The 17333-nt window shown below is 39.9% G+C and overlaps 1 protein-coding gene across 3 annotated transcripts in view; it reads left to right on the top strand.

Annotated features, from left to right (window-relative positions):
• Positions 1-17333, top strand: part of RASSF6 (Ras association domain family member 6) — a 106808-nt gene that overhangs the window by 36020 nt on the left and 53455 nt on the right. The window contains exon 3 of one of the 3 annotated variants that reach the window (XM_085222706.1): positions 15016-15108. Coding sequence is in view for 1 of the 3 variants with exons in the window: in XM_085222711.1 (XP_085078837.1) it covers positions 16590-16597 (8 nt within the window). In the remaining 2 variants the exon portion in view is untranslated. Of the gene's footprint in view, positions 1-15015; positions 15109-16186; positions 16598-17333 lie in introns of those variants that run through there. The other 2 variants (XM_085222707.1, XM_085222711.1) reach the window with 2 other exon arrangements.

The raw sequence follows: 17333 nt of genomic DNA, 5'->3' as shown, positions 1-17333 counted from the left end.
CGTTAAAGAACTGTATGTATGTTTACATAACGTGAAACCAAGACAGAGGTTTTAGTTCCTCAAACAGATATCTCTGATACTGGAGCTGAGGGAAAGTGCTCCTGAGAAAGAGCCAAATTGGAGACCAGAACAGATAAAGCACATCCTAAGGAATCTGCTCCTTATTTATATCAGAAATAGTGTTGTCAGCAGGAGCATGGAAGTGATCATCCCTCTGTATTCAGGCCAGGTGAGGCTGCACCTCGAGTACTGTGTTGAGTTTTGAGGGATTGTCCAGTCTAGAAAAGAGGAGGTTTATGGGTGACCTTATCTCTCTCTACAACTACCTGAAGGGAGGTTGTGATGAGGTGGCAGTTATCCTCCCATGTAACTAGCAATAGGACTAGAGGAAATCACCTCAGGTTGCACAAGGGGAGATTCAGGTTGGATGTTAAGAAATACTTATCTGAGAGAGTGGTCAGGCACTGGAATGGGATTCCCAGGGAGATGGTGGAATCACTGTCCCTGGAGGTGTTCAAGAACCGTGGAGAGATGATTCTAGCACAGCCCCTGCAGAAACCTTAGCTGACTCAGGCAGGTAACTCTGCCCCAGGAATCAATTTCTGCTGGTTTAGTTACAGGTTCTGCTTAAATATTTGCCTTACTGAGTGCATGCAATCCATTTTGCTAGATTAACAATTTGTGTTTGTTCTGTTCCATGGTATGTTGATTTCCAGTATTTGCTGCGGAAGAGATTGCTTTCCCCTGTTAATGTGTAAAAATAAGGATTTGCATTGCTGTTGCACTTGGGTATTCTAATTGCTTCTGCAGTTGGTACAAACACTGGGCAGGACTCAAGAAAGTCAGCTGGTATGGAAATAGACTTTGGGTCTTGTCTCTTCCCATCCAGTCCTGCTCCTCAAGGAAAAGAAGCAAAGCATGTTCTTTTTTTGTGTTTAGTGCAGCTAAAACAGTGCTGGAAGGCTATGTCTTTTCAAGGAAACCAAATTCATTTTCTTTGCCACTTTCTTTACTTCTTTCCTTCATTTTAAGTTGCAATTTTATTCCTACATCAAATTGAAAATTTACATTATTCTGACTTTTTGGCAACTCCTGCTGTAGGGAACTTCTTTTAACTCCAATGAATTCTGTACTGCTGATTGAAAATCAACACTCTTACTGTCTATTATCTCAAAATCAGATGAGTAACGGTTGAGTATTCCTAATGGCAGACTAAACTAGTGAAACTAGATAGAAAAAGTAAATATCAGCAGCAGGTTGAACATATGCTTTATTTATAACCTGTGTTATCTTCGTCCATTGCTCGTAGACATGTAATAGCAAATTAGAATATTTGTGTGATTTGTGAATTTGTTTCTTTTTTTTTTTCTTTTCTTTCCAAGCACTGACATATAGCTCTCTAGTTTTTTAAAGGCCCAACGATATAAAGACAGAATGCACATTTTTAAGCTTCTGTAGGTTGCCTGCACTATCATAGCACTTTTGAAAACAGCTCTGTTTGCACATAAGACTTTTCAGATTTAGTGAATTTGCAATTAAAAAAATAATTGTTTAGCAGTAAATATATATATCTAAGCATCTTGGCTTGTTGTACTCTGAATCATGTCTTCTCACATCCTATGAATCTTGTGCACTTACAATTCACCTTTGGGGAAAGTGATGAAGTGATGTTCTCTAACTCTTCAAGAGAAAGTGACTTGAAAATTACAAGTAGTCATTTTGTATTCTGATCTAAACCCTACCAACTCAGATCACTTTTAACCTTAGGTAGATCCTACTTCTGTATGACTGATTTGTGCAAAATATGTGGGTCTAATATTCATCATACCAGCATCAGCAAGATCTGACCTAGCTTGAACTGTTAGAATGACAACTGCCAGAGGTTTTATGCCTTTTTCTAACCATAAGGTTCATCCTGAACTTCTGAAACCCATCATCTCCCTCTGCCAGTCTCACCCTGCTCCCTTTCATATTATTCTTCAGTGTTTGTGTGGACTTGGATTCTTGTGCATCTGAGCACAGATTCCACAGAGCCATAGTACTTTGTCAATGAAATAGCAGTAAAATTCAAACACTTCCTTGAGTTACACAGTAATCATATAATCACCTGAGATGGAGAAGACCTATGAGATCATCCAGCCCAACCTTCTTTAACTGCAACAGTATAAGCAAAGAGCTCTTTGGCAAAGATAGCTACAGCTGTTCTTACTGGTAGAATCAAGTGTCCAGCCATGGCTATGTATGAAAAAGTAGTTTGAATCAAAGACATCTTTGCCTATTCATTTTAGGAAAAATGTGAGATGTGAAAACTATTCTTATGTATCACTGTTTCTCTTACTTCTAGCCCTGACCTAATTTAGTCACACATAAACTATTTTAACTGGAATGTAAGAATCTACTGATTTCCAACTAAGGATAAATTGTCTGTCGATATGGACCATTAGTGGTGTGTGCCAAACACAAACCAGGAAGAGACTGAATCTTATTTAAAAGATACAAATGTACAGCCAGGAGTTTCATTTTGCCCAGCACTTCCTTCCTGAAGGTCTACTATACCTGTTTGTTAAGTCCAACCTGTTGAGATCTTCAGTGCTAGTGCAGTTAACCAGGAAATCATTATGAACCAAGGCATGCATTGGAGGTAGTTACTGAATTGAATGTTTTAACCACCCACTCAAAACCTTATCTCTTCCACATTTTTCTTAACTGTAATAATAGGTAAAGAGCCTGAAAAAATGTTATGAGTTATTACAAGGTTTTATTCCAGCTTTTATCATTTCATTTCTGAAGTGGTATCCATGACTGGATAGTCATTCCTTAAGTTTTATTCTGCTAATCACATGTATTCTTCAGAAAACATTTCCATTGCTTCTGCAAAATCTCCATGATTTCTACCATTTTGGAGGAAAAACCTCCTTGGGTAGAAAGATGACCTCAAGAGGAGTTTCTCATAGACTGCCAGAGAGTAAATGAGAAATGCAAGTGATCTAGGGTTAGAGTTAGGGTTAGGGTTAGGAGAAGGTAGATCTACCTGCTTCAAGAGAAGATGAGGTTTGAGACCATTTAAAGAACCTGAAGGTGTACAAGTCCATGGGACCCAATGAGAGCCATCCATGGATTTCGAGGGAATTGGCAGAGGAAGTTGTCAAGCTGCTATCCACCATATTTGAAAAGTCATGGCAGTCTGGTGAAGTTCCCACTGATTGGAAAAGGGGAAACATAACCCCCATTATCAAGAAAGGAGAAAAAGAAGATCCAGGGAACTATAGGCCAGTCAATCTGACCTCTGTGCCTGGCAAGATCATGGAGCAGATCCTCCTGATGGCCTGACTAAGGCACATGGAAAATAAAGATGAGGTAATTGGTGGTAGCCAACATGTCTTCACCAAAGGTAAGTCACGCCTGACAAACGTGGTGGCCTTTTATGATGGAGTTACAGCATCAATATATTAAAGAGAAGCAACTGACGTCATTTACCTGGACTTATGCAAAGTGTTTGATACTGTCCCCACATGACATCCTAGTTGGAGAAAAATGAATTTGATGGATGGACCACTTGCAGGATAAGGAATTGACTGCATGGTCACATTCGGAGAATTGCAGTCAATGGCTCAGTGTCCAAGTGGAGACCAGTGATGAGTGGCGTTCCTCATGGATCAGTGCTGGGACAGGTGTTATTTAACATCTATGTAGGTGACACAGACCGTGAGATTGAGTGCACCCTCAGCAAGTTTGCAGATGATATCAAGCTGAGTGGTACAGTTGACACGCTAGAGTGAAGAGATGCTATCCAGACCGACCTGGACAGGCTTGAGAGGTGGACCCATGCCAACCTCATGAAGTTCAACAAGGCCAAGTGTAAGGTCCTGCCTCTGGGTTGGGGCAATCTCAAGCACAGATATAGGTTGAGTGGAGAATAGCTTGAGAACAGCCCTGAAGAGAAGGATTTGAGAGTGTTGATTGAAAAGAGACTCAGCACGAGCTGGCAATGTGTGCTTGCAGCCAAGAAGGCCAACCATATCCTTGGCTGCATCAAGAGAGGTGTGACCAGCAGGTCAAGGGAAGTGATTCTGCCCCTCTACTCTGCTCTCATGAGATGCCACCTGGAGTATTGTGTCCAGTTCTGGAGCCCCCAGCACAAGAAGGATACGGAGTTGTTGGAGTGGGTTCAGAGGAGTGCCATGAACATGGTCAGAGGGCTGGAGCATCTCCCCTATGAGGATAGGGTGAGAGAGCTGGGGCACTTCAGCATGGAGAAGGCTCCAGGGACACCTTATAGTGGCCTTCCAGTACCTAAAGGAGACCTACAGAAAAGCTAGGCAGGGACTTTTTATAAAGGCAGGTAGTGACAGGATGAGGGGAAATGGGTTAAAACTGGAAGAGGATAGATTAGACTAGATATCAGGAAGAAATTCTTTACTGTGAGGGTGGTGAGACATTTGAACAGTTTGCCAAGTGAGGATGTGGATGCCCACTCCCTGGAAGCATTCAAGGCCAGGCTGGATGGGGCTTTGAGCAACCTGGTCTAGAGAGAGGTGTCCCTGCCTATAGCAGGGGATTGGAACTAAGTGATCTTAGAAGTCCCTTCCAACCCAAAACATTCTATGATTCTATGATTTGCTGTCTGTCATCTCAAAATGTAGTCCATTTCCTGAAGTCCATAGCTGTGATTCTGGTCTTTGTCATACTCTCTACTCTCAGAATCCTGACCTCCACCACTTAGGAAGCCGCAGCCACAATTAGCTGCAGTATGAAATGTGATGATAACCTGATCATTTTGATGTGGCAACAGAGTAGTGATAGAGTGACATTTCCCAGATCTACAAGGAGCACCATTACATCTAGCCAAGCTTTTGCCAGAACCTGTCTCCATGATTAGGTTTCACCTGTAACAATGGGTGATTCATTGTTTCTGTCAAAGCAGTTACCTTAACACGTAGGAAATCTTATGTTACAAGATCAGGATCTTACAGCACATCAGCTTGGCTGATCTAACGCACCTCCTACTGCACCCTGGCTTTGGTTTTGAACTCGAGTTTGGTACTGATGTCAGGTGGAGTATAGTGAGTGTTTAAAGAGTGACAGAACCCTACATGAGCATTGAAAGCCTAGCACAATAGCACAGTCAAGAAATAGATATTTTTCAGGTAGTAGCAAATTGAAGAATAATTACTCAGTACAGCACTAAAATCCCTTTCATTATTCCAACTGGAATAAACATGTACACACTAATGTTAAGTTGGAGCCTTCTTTGGTGAAGGCTTTAACTTACACTTCCAGAGTTGCAGAAGTCTGTTAACCACTCTGCACCCTCTCAGCTCAATTTCTGCAATACTTTCCTCTGTGAAATGAGAGTTTCTTTGGAAAGTATCACACATAGTAAAATCATCCAGTTCTGTATACCAGATCAATGAGAGTGGTTCAAGTGCTTCATCTCTTTTTCTACAGTTAGTGGTTAGAAGTAAAACACTATGCAATTAATAATCCATTAGCATTTGTTTGAGATCTAACAATTGGCTGTATTTTTGACTAGGCTACGGTTACTAAACTTCAGTTTGAAAACAATTTCCTTCCAGCTAACATTACAAAATGAACAGGATGTGCACTTGAACGTCACTCTGTTCACCTTTCATCTGAATTTTTAAATCACGCTATAGAAGTGTGTGAAAAGGGTTGGCTATAAATTACACTTCAAGTGATGGAATTGGAGAGGAAGCGAAAAATGACTTCTAGAGCACACTTGTGCAGCCTTATACAAATTTTTAGACTTCATGCAGAACATTTCAAGATAAGGCTGAATTTATTACAAAGCTTTGAATCATGTTGTATCAAAATACACATTCAGAATGAAAAAGCTGATGTATTCTTTGTTGCCCTGGCATAAATACTCCTTCAGTGATAGATGAGAAGATACTGTCCAATGAACTGTAGTTCTTATTTTTTAAATTGGTGTTTTGAAAACTTGTTTAGGAAGTTAACAATTAAAAACTGTGTGTCATCTCTTAAATTCAACATAGTGCATTCTGAAAGGAATGTTAGTTTTTCCATACCAACCAGTTCACATCCTACTCTTTTCTTAACACAATTAGGAAGGAAATGCCAATCATTATTGCAATCATTCAACAAAATAAATCTAAAATGAAACACATTTATCTTTGAAGAATGAGTAAGAGCAGATATGTTTCTCTATTCATTTTTTGAGCATGATCATAGAATCACAGAATATCAGGGATTGGAAGGGACCTTGAAAGATCATCTAGTTCAGTCCCCCTGCCGGTGCAGAAGCACCTAGATCAAGTCACACAGGAACACGTCTAGGAGTGTTTTAAATGTCTCCAGAGAAGGAGACCCCACAACCTCTCTGGGCAGCCTGTTCCAGTGTTCTGTTACCCTCACCATAAAGAAGGTTTTTCTCATGTTTGTGTGGATCCTCCTGTGTTCTGTCTTGCACCCATTGCCCCTTGTCCTATCATTGGATGTCACTGAGAAAAGCCAGGCTCCACCTTCCTGGCACTCACCCTTTACACATTTATAAACATTAATGAGTTCACCCCTCAGCCTTCTCTTCTCCAAACTCAAGAGACACAGCTCCCTCAGCCTCTCCTCATAAGGCAGATGCTTCACTCCCTAAATCATTTTTGTGGCTCTACTCTCTTTTGTATGATTAAATGGTGGGAACAAGAAACCTGGGTGAGGAAGGCATGGTAACAGTCCGGCTTCCCTGAAGGTGCATACCTCAAACTACTACGAGCAATAGCAACATAGTCTAGAAAATTACTTACTGTAATCTATTGTATGAAGTATCAGACATGCTGTATGGACTGGCAAATAATACCTGAAGGATTAGCAATGATTGTTCTGAAGAATGTTTCCTTAAAGAACTAAAGTGTCATCAAATAAGCTGTGGAATAATAAGACATAATGATATTTATATTGCAGAAGGAAAGGTATCTCTATTAAGCCTTGTAAAATAACATTTAGCTCACCTCATTTCTTGGCAAGTTCAGTCACATTGGCTTGTTCTACTAGCTGCAGTCGTCATGAAGTAAGGAAGTGCTAGACATCCCTACAAATATGCCGACTCCCTTAACCCTGACACTGACACAAAACAATGCAGATAGCAGGTACTCAATTACATTCAGCTACCGGATTATACTGTTACTATATTCTAGTTTACAGTGACTGTCGTAACTATTGCATTACAGCTGGAACACTGTGCTGTGTAGTATAAAGAGAAAACAAGCAGGCTGGAGGCAGAAGAGCAGTAAGGCAAGCAACATGTGCCTCATGTCTTTCAGGCTGTGAATATGTCTCCCAGAGATGCTTATCTTCAAAAGGTAGAGCTCCAATATTTCACTTCTGCAATTTTGCTGGGCCCTAACTTCAAGCAGACGTGCCAGCATCACACACTTACAAGTGAATCATGCATTGTGGAAACATCCAAAGGCAATTACCATGTCACTTTTCTTAGAGAGAGGAACTTTGTAATGAGTTCCAGAAAGACAAGAAACCCCTGCCACGTTATGTTGCAATCTCTTTGTGTTGCACAGTGTCATCCCAGCCATCCTGTGTAAGAAGTCACTTCTGCACCACTGGCACGCAAGCACAATGCTGTCATTTTGAAACAATGGTGGTGGTCCCTCCTTAAGAACAGCAGGGCAGCTTCCTGTCTAGGAACCACAATTGGCATTTCAGCATTTCTGCTAAGTGAGTGCTATTGCTCTGAGAAGATGGTGTTTTCCACCTAAGAGCCTAGCACAGCTCACTAGTGAGTTCAGAATAATCATCCAAGAGGTTGCGTTAGATCCTCTCTCTAAGCATAAAGCCAGCCAACACAGAAGCCAGAATTAGCAGCGAATGGACATATGCAGGGTTTCTGACAGCACTTGCAGTCTTACTAGATGACATCTCAGAGCGTGCAGTGGAGGGCTTACATCAGGTTGTAAAATTCCAACACCTGACAGCAAATATCCTGTTTTCCTAACTCTTCAAGAGTACTTAGAATAACTGTCACTTAATAAAAGCAGGGTTTTTTGCACACTGCCACAGCAGAAATGAATACAGCTGACAGTGACTCATTGTGCTCTGCACACTGCCCACTGCTGAGCTGCAGCTATTCCAAGTCTGTGGAACCTCTTGCACAACCAGCAGATAATTACTCTTGTCTTAAGCATCAAAGAGGCCCAAATTGCAAGTCTGAGATCAGAACCTGGACTTAAAGCTCCCATTCCTGTGCCTGCTTGATTGGAAACCCTCCAAAGGTTTGAAAAGCCTTTGTGAAAAGAATACATATAGGCTTGTGTATTTTCTGTTTAGAGTGAATGAGATGTTAATGTTCTGCAGGCAAGATAACCCTTGGATGTTTGAAATTTTACACTTGAATCTGTATGTTTATACAGATTCTTCACATCTGATTTTCACTTCTGCTGTGTATTTCTAACTGCTGGTGAGGTTGCTGGATATTTGTAAGAGCAGTAAGCAAGACAATGTAAGTACCTTGCTCAAGGAGTGCCCATATGAATGCACGGACTGTTAGGAATTTCACCTTAATGGTAGTCCTTTAAGAAAGAAAATATAAGAACCATCCAGGACAAAATCAGCACATAAATTAGTTTTCTTGGATTTATATGATATGATATATTGGTAATGTCAGCAAAAAGATAATCACATGCCTGGAGTGTTAACTTGGAATTCAGGGGATTTCAGTACAGCTCTTGGCTTTGCTGCAGAGTTTTGAGATCTGGGATTGTCAGGTCAACTGCAAAGATGCCAAAAATGAGATTGTCATTGTCTGAGGTGATTTCAGATTAACTATGTTTAAAATTTTGGGTTTATTTTGTTGCACCTTTGTTACTTCCCCACTATAAAATGACCTACCTGCAGAGCTAGAAGCCACCTGTCTTCTAGGAGATTAATTTGAGTTACCACAGCTCTTTTCCAGAAGTTAAAAAAAAAAAAAAAAGTTCAAAAAAGAAACACTCTGATGATTATAGTACAAAGGAATGTTAGTTTAAGAGCCATAAGAAATTAGTGAACAATATTTTTCTTTTAGTAAAATGTGTATATGCAAAAAAAAAAAAAAAAAAGGAACGTGGGATTGCTGTGAGTTATGTCATTCAATAAATCATTAGCACAGTTCATAGACATAACAGTACAGACCTCAGACAATGCAAGTTAATCTGGGTTTTGTGAGATTGTCAAGTAGAATTTAAAATGTGGATTTAGAAGACCTTTGAAAGACATTATTGATTCTGCTCATTGTGCTTGAACATTTGCAATTAAGCAGTATGAGCTTCTCTTTAACACTATAGGACTTCAAAACATTTTAAAGCAGATTCAGAATCCATAATGTAGAAATGCAAGAACTTTTTTTCTTCTGTTCTAAAATATATTTACTTTCTCATCCTCTAGGAAGGATACCAGCACTACATTTTACCCTTGTTGCATTTCACAAACAAGCCAAAATAGCAAAATCAAATATTTATGCTGTATTTTGGCTTTGTCCCACACCTTAGGACCACTAAATTTAGCTGCAGCTAACAGCCTTTTTTGTTGCAAACTGCTCTGATTTCACAGTAATGCTAGTGACAGACGCTAGCTGGAAGCTGAATTTCCTGCCAGAAATCAGTGCAGGTAACACTTCCCCTGAAGGATTTTGATGATTTATATCTCTTTTGCTGTACTTGACCTGATACACTACTGGGGATTACAAGGGTCTTATTCATTCCGCTGAGGTCACTGGAGTGGTTTCCCTGACATACCTTTCACTTGTGAAATCGGAGATTTTTTCCCTGTCTCACATGCCTAAAACAATATTGTTTAAACTACAAACATCTATTAGGACTTTCTTTAGCTAAGTGACATGGTGTACGTTTCAAGAACTTAAGCATCAGAGACTTTTTATGACTAGCCTGTAACTGTGTGTTACACAAATGCAATTCAGCGGTCTCCTTGAATTCAGCGGTTCTGCCTCGGAAGGTCTAAGATAAGCAAACATAACAGAGATCTGATCATTACATGACTATTACACTTCGCTGAAATCTTTTACTTCAAAAAGCCTGAGATCAAGCTCTACAGTGGTAGACACAAGAAAGAAGGTGATGCTTCAGAAAGGTACTGACTGAGGGAAATTATTAGTAACACTGGAAATAAATAAACAGAACACACTTGAGTGCTTCTTTATGGAAACGTGGATTGCAAAAAAAAGAATCTTCTCTATTATGACTTGAATCCCACCATATAAACATCTTTAAGTGTTGATTTCAGTTAATACCAACCTAAGTTATGACATCTAGAGTGTGAGAGCAACCAGAAAATGTACACATTTGTGTAAACAGTCGTTTACTAGTTCCTCCATGAGGATACCTGCCCAGTGCAAGATACTGAAGGGATTTTGAATCACAGGTACTTGCTATTGGGTTGGTCTTGTGTCTCTCATCACCAGTGGCAAAATTACCTTGTGCTGTGTTGCATGGTTCTGTTGTTTGCTGCCTTTTGCTTTTCTTGAAAGCTGTGATTTTCTTGAAAGATTTGTGATTTTCAGAGTGCACCCTCAGTTCTTTCTCTAAGCCAGGTTTATTTAAATTTCAAAGAAGGTACTCAAAATAGTGTCATCATTCAGAAACAAGCAAACAAACAAACAAACAAACAAACAAAAATTCATCCTCGTGGATTTCACCATTCCCTAGGTTTTTACTATAAATATTTTGCCACTGGTGATGAGATTTTAGACTAAATTTATTCACATTGCCAACTGAGAGGTGTTATTTTGGGGCAGCTTGCTACTGCTAACAGCCTTTTCTTGATTTTTTTTTTTTTCGTAAAGCAATTGTTTCTACAGTTGTACAAGAAAAAAAAAAAAAAAGGAAAAAAAAAGGAAGGAAGGAAGGAAGAAAGAGAAAGAAAGAGTGCAAAAATATGTCCTCCATGACATCACACACAATGAAATCATTTTCCTACACATTTTGGCACTTCTTTTTTAATAAGACACAACAATACATTAGCAAGACTTTTTAGTAGCACCAGAAGTACTATCAATGAAATGAATGCGTAAAATGTAGAATAATACTTAATTTATAATCCTACTTCTCCTGTAGATTTTGAACTGCATGTTCAGAAGCACTGCAGTGGGTTTAGGGTTCTGCTCCAATACATGGATTGAGCTGTGTTTCTGAGGATTGCTTTGAACAGGAGTAGAATATTCTGATGCCCATGTGATTTTCAGAACTGTTGACAAAGGAGTGCTCATATTCTGTTTTATGAGAAATAGCATCATTTATGATACCAGATTGAAAGTAATAAACACTGACAAGTTACTGCACGCATAGATAAACCACTCAAGAAAGCTGTTGGCTGACTCATTTAGAGTTCTCTTTTCCACAATGCTGCTCCATTGTATTGTAAAGTCTGTTCTGGAGTTTGTACTTGCCCTGTTTTGCTGTGGCAGTTTCAGGCACATCCACCTGGTTTTGGAAGCTGTCACATTATCCATGTGGGTCATAACTGGTAAGAAGCTTATGTTTTACAAGAAATACATGTCACAAAGCAAACACAAGTGACAAATGTATAATAAGCAGTGATGATCTTATCCCACCATTCTCAACATCATCTTCTACCACTTGCTCCTGTATCAATCCCTATGTTTCACATAATGGCTTTATTTGCTGTCCACTCATTGAAAACAGCAGGCAAAATGAAAAATAACATCCATACTTCTCATAGGTGATCCCATGCAGTCAAGCCGCCTGAGGACTGCAGCACACCAGTTTCTCAATTATTGCAGGTACTGATAGATCCAGCAGATAAGAGCTCCGAGTTACTTATGTGATTGCAGTGTCTGATGGGAAGAGAACGCTTAGCTCTTTGTGGTCTAGCCATTAATTCACTTGAAAGCTAAAAGAAAGAATATTTGCCTATTCACAACAATGGCAGGAGCAACTTCTTGCATTTGTGACAGAATAGGCTAGAACGGACATCTATTTCTTGTTTTGTTCAGGGCTCTGCATTTTCAGTCCAGAAATTTTTGCTTTTAATAATACTTGGCTATGCTAGGACTAATGGGATTTCTCTTTCCAAATGTTTCATAGGCTGTGGTGTCATTTCACCTTTTTTGTCCAGGACCAGTTACCCTTTTAATCACTGAACTGTTGTAAAGCTTGTAACTACAGCTAAATATTGCATGGTCTTTCCCTCCTGTTATTTCTTGCCTTGGAAGATCTCCCAGTAACCCAAATTATGGCTTCATTCTCTCTTTCACGTCTGCTCCCATTGCCTCAGCAGCCACTCCTTTGAGAGGGAAGTGTTAGGTCTGGTTGCTCAGGTGCAGCTCACTGGTTACTGGTGTACTGTGAAGATCTATGACAGTTTCATCCATCTGTCCATCCCATCTCCCTCTTTTCTGTCCCAGTCACCACAGTAAAATGCAGCAAAATATAATGTTATTACAGCACCTCTTAATGCAACCTAATTAAGAAATCAAGTTTTTCTCCTTAGATCTTTTAGCCAGGAGATATATGAAAGGTAAGGCAGCAATACTATGCGTGAAACCTCCGCTCCCATAAGCGCTGAATTTTGTCCATCATTGTTTCTTTACTCAAATAAAAACAGTGTTAGCAATTTTCTGAGCAGTGTTAGCAATTTTCTGAGCAGTGTTAGCAATTTTCTGCAGTCTGTAGTGATTGCAGGCTCTTACAAGCTCTCAGCAGATTTGCGAGCAGCCCCCTCCGGGATTGCCTCACCCTACCCGTGGGTCCAGATGAGCCTACAGTTCCACCTTGAGGCTGACGCAGAAACTTCTTGTCAGTCACATTAAGAGCTTGCCCTTAATGGTGAGAAATAAATCAACACCACCTCTTAAAACTGCATGTCTAGCTCTGCACTTCTTATTGAGTTCATTCCACTTGACCATTATTTGTGTGTAGGATTTTTTTGCTCTCACCCTGGAAGCAACAGCTGTGTTGTGACAGAGGTTGTGCCCTACTATTATCTCTAGTTGTTCACATATTAGTGTTATTAGATACAATCACATATCCCCAAAAAGGTTACAAATGGGAGTCTTAATTGATACTTACATGTAACTTAGCTTCTGGAACTGGGAATTTTCACTTTCTCAGTTGGCTTCATGCCAAACAGCACAGGTTCAAAATAAATCTGTGGGACTCAAATCATCTCTATGATAAGAAAAGTGTTCTGGCTTTGTTTCCAAACTTATTCTTCTTCATCAGCTATTTTTTTTTATCCTTTATCCTGGTTGTTGGACATAGATTCCCTCTAGGAGTCCCTATCACTTGAAGCCTCTACCTACTCACTCACTGACTTGTACAGCCTCCTGAGCAGGTCATGAGTCACAGCTTCCCCAAGAAAAAGCTGGCTTAACCCTTCCCCAGTATTTTATATTTAATCTTGAGTGCATTGGCCGTTCTTTGTTTGTTTGTTTGTTTTTCTCCCAATTTGCCCGATATTCTGGTCTGTAATTTCCCAAACTCTAAGATCTACTTTTCTAAACTGGGCTTCTTGTTGCCAATTTCAAGTCCGGTACCAAGGCATGTTTACATGAGAGTTCTGACTGTGCTGTGTCAACACATTCATCTTCCTTTTATTTTTTCAATATTTGATGACTCTCTAAACTTCAAAAGCTATTTTTAAAAAGGCTTAATAGCCTCCTTGACACTGTTTAATTACAGATTTTTGAAACAACTTTCCAACATAAACATAACTGTTATTTCCCTGCCCACCAAAGAGTGAATAAAACATTCTCAGCACTCTAATACATAGGTGCTGACAGCTCTGACACCCCTTCAACCAGCAGGAGAGTAATTTTATTCCAGCTTCGCCAAGTGAAATATAAGATTTTGTCAAGATGAGCTCTCTCAGCCAAATAGCATCCTTGGGGCTACCCCACCTGGTGGTACTTCTACTCCACTGCATCTTTATTATCCTAGGGTTATGGAGCAGACACTGCTCTAGAGTTCATAGGTATTTCCCTGTGTTACTTTGTTGTTGACATAAATTAGATAAAATTATTGATATTGATGCTTATATTAGAAAGGTGAATTTTTGTTTCTTTAGAGATCAGGGAAAAGGCTCAAACGCATAATCAGAAGTGTGTATAAGGTGTGAAGAACTAAGAAACAAGCTCAGTGTAATAAATGGTTAGCATATCAAATTACTTTGATTAGTGCATAGCACTTACATAAATCTTTTGAATACAGCATTGTTTTCTCAATTTATGTACTAAAGAAGGGTTGCAATAAGATGTTTCTTAAAATAGACTTGGTGGAAAATAGAGATAAGGAAAATCAGAAGACATTAGGGTAGACAACATAAGGGCTGACATAAATAATTTTTACACTCACAAAAAACTCTGACAAAAAAAAAAAGCACAATTTTACTTGTCTTTAGGTTTCTAAATTTAAAATGTATCCATTTTACAAGATAAATTTAAAATAGAAGATTCTACTTCCAACATGAATTTGAATGTATTCTACATTCAGTCAAAAAAGGTTTCTCTTCTGAGAACATTTTCACAGCCAACGATCCAAATTGTTATAATACTGTAGTGGAGAGGCCCCAGCAGCTTGTGAAAGTTAATTGTTGCAGTGGTATGTACAACATGACCACAGATTTAAGTTCCAGGATACAAAGAACTGGAAACACCAGGATTTTAGTGTTTTACCTCAATTATTTTTAATTACATTTGACTCTATGCTTGCATTACTGTGATGAAAAGGTCAAAAGCAGTTAAAATAAAGCTCTTTGAGTAAATACATTGTAGATGTAGTGTCCAGCACAGCAGCTCCAGGGAGATGGAGCAAAGTAAGAACGATGACCTGTGTAAATCTGTGTACATTTTGCTGCCACATGATGTCAGTGCAAGCTCACCATGAGAAGTTGCCTGAAGCAAAAGCCTGGCCAGCAGTAGGAGACTCCCCTACTCAGCTACTTCCTTACAGCAGTTTGGCTACTCAGCACACCCCTTTCAGCACACTATAAGAGATTATACTTTTTATTTTGCAGCATTGACTTATGCATGTGTCTGCAGCGTGGAATCCATGGGCAAAGCAGAAGGATCCAGCCCCAGGAAAAATATCACCTCTGATGACATTTCAGGTAACATAGGTGGCTGACTGTGAACAGCAGAGTCCTATCTCTTTCCTAAAATCATAGAGTCAAAGAATCACAGACTGTCTTGAGTTGGAAGGGACCTTAAAACCCATCCAGACCCAACCCCCTGCTGTGGGCTGATTGCCACCCACCAGATCAGGCTGCCCGGGACCCAATCCAACCTATCTTGAATGCCTGTGGGATGGGGCACCCACAGCTTCTCTGGGATCTTATTTAAGAGCAAATTGATTATGTTACACGTCACGGGAATGGTACCAGGTTGAATACTCAGGTCACTTTTGTAGAAAGGGCCAATGGCCTGAGAATCCTCAATTTCAGGTTATTTTACTAGATATTCCTTAATTTTTCACAAAGGTATCTGAAATTTATTGCTGTAAATCAAAGCATAAAAATTCAGTGCCCACTCCTGTAGCACTACTAAACTGACTGCTACAGAAGCATGCAGGGATCGTGTAGCTACAGGGTGCTTTGGGTGAGGAACATTTGGCTCCCCAACTAAACTCCTCCAGTAATAGCTGGACATTTAGTGTTCAGGCTCAGTTCTTGTTTCTGCAATATCTTTTGAATAAAATGTCACACCTGAAATTACTTCCATTCTTTTACCTGTTTAAACCTGTGCTTTCTGCACAAACCTGGGTTGAGCAACTTACAATCCTGAAGTCACTCTTATTTCTCTACAGCTTTATAGCTGATTGCATTTCCTCTTCTTGGAGACAGCCTCTGTCACCCAGCAGCCCATAGTTACCTGATGTGAAAGCTGCCTTCTGTAAGCGTGGTATGGTTCCCTAGTGTGGACTGCTAGTGGCATCTGGGACAACACCATCCCAGAGGATGAATTTGCATTTCTAGAGAGCAGCTTGTTCAGATTCTTCACTTGCAGGAATATGTGTACTGGCTGGAAGCAAGGCATTGCTGGCAGAGCTGAGTGACATTTTCAGGTGGATCAAGTTCCAGACTCAAAGACACACCCTGCGAACAACTGGATAGGGAAGAATCTTTCCAGAATTTCAATATCTCCTAAACAGCTATTAACTTGTTACTTTACACAAGGTGTGTATTTCACAGTCCTAATGAGAATATGATTTTACATACTGCTGTGTTCCATCTGCCCCTGTTCTCATCTGGCTTCATTACTCCAAAGCACTTATCAACTAGAAAGAAATTCAGACATCTTCATCAAGGAGATCAAATTTTAACCTAATTTTCATGAAACCTAGCATCGTTTGTAAGTGTGTTAACCAAGCACCAAGAGAAGATTTATCACTTCAGATTTCACGACATTCTGTGCCATGCAACACCACTGAAATGCTACCGCCTCTGCCACAGAGGTGGCACATAACTGCCACCCATAGCAAGCAGCATTCACTGTGCTCTAGGACCCTGCTCAGAAAAGTTTGAGTCTTGGATAGCTGAATGAAAAGAAAAAATGTGATCTATAAGGTCAAACACAGAGAGAAGAATATGAGATGACACAGTAAGTATGTGAATGTATTTACTTTTTGTAATGGGTGCTAGATAGCTGAACTCCTCCTGAAAGGGTTATTTGGAATTGTAATAGAAAAGCAGCATTATGCAAGGATAGAAGGGATTTGGAAGAAGCAGTTACAGTATCTAGTAGGTGATTTTCAGAAAGAAGAGCAAATAGAGCTAAGAAATGTCTTTTTGTCAGAGGGAAGACAGAGAAAACCGAGGAGGTCTCCTTAGACCACCACACAAGGCAGAACATCACACAGTCAATCCCATCTGTTCTGCTTTGTACTTTCCCCTTCATAGTGCTCTCCATGTTCATGTGACATTTTAGAAAGCAAAATAATACCTAAGTGCTACAGATCTTTTCCTACTGTCTGTTTAGATATTTAATGCAGTACAAAAGGTAAAAAATTCTCTCTCCAAGAAATTTTTGTGTACTTCAGGCTGTTACTTGCTTACCCAGTCAATATTCACTATAGGAATTAAAGTTTTCAAGTCTCAGATTTCACAGTTTCTCTGCAAGCTTCCTAGCAGCTTGATGTATCTCTCAAGTTAGTTGTGCTTAGCAGCATACAATGAAGAAGTGTCTGCTGTGCAGGGACACCAGGACACAATGTGAAAAATGTCTGTATGGCACAGCAGTATTGAGCAAAGGCGAGTGGGCAGCTCAGACAGAGGCAGGCTGCAATTGCTATGCATTCCTTCCGTGCCCCCCTGCCTCTGATTCTTCGCTTCATAAC

Source organism: Meleagris gallopavo, chromosome 4 (genome assembly GCF_905368555.1).
Source record: "Meleagris gallopavo chromosome 4, MGAL_WU_HG_1.1, whole genome shotgun sequence".
In the NCBI taxonomy this organism is placed as follows: Eukaryota; Metazoa; Chordata; class Aves; order Galliformes; family Phasianidae; genus Meleagris; species Meleagris gallopavo.
The sequence above is the reverse complement of the archived record's forward strand: the minus strand, read 5'-3'. Positions and strand labels throughout refer to the sequence as shown.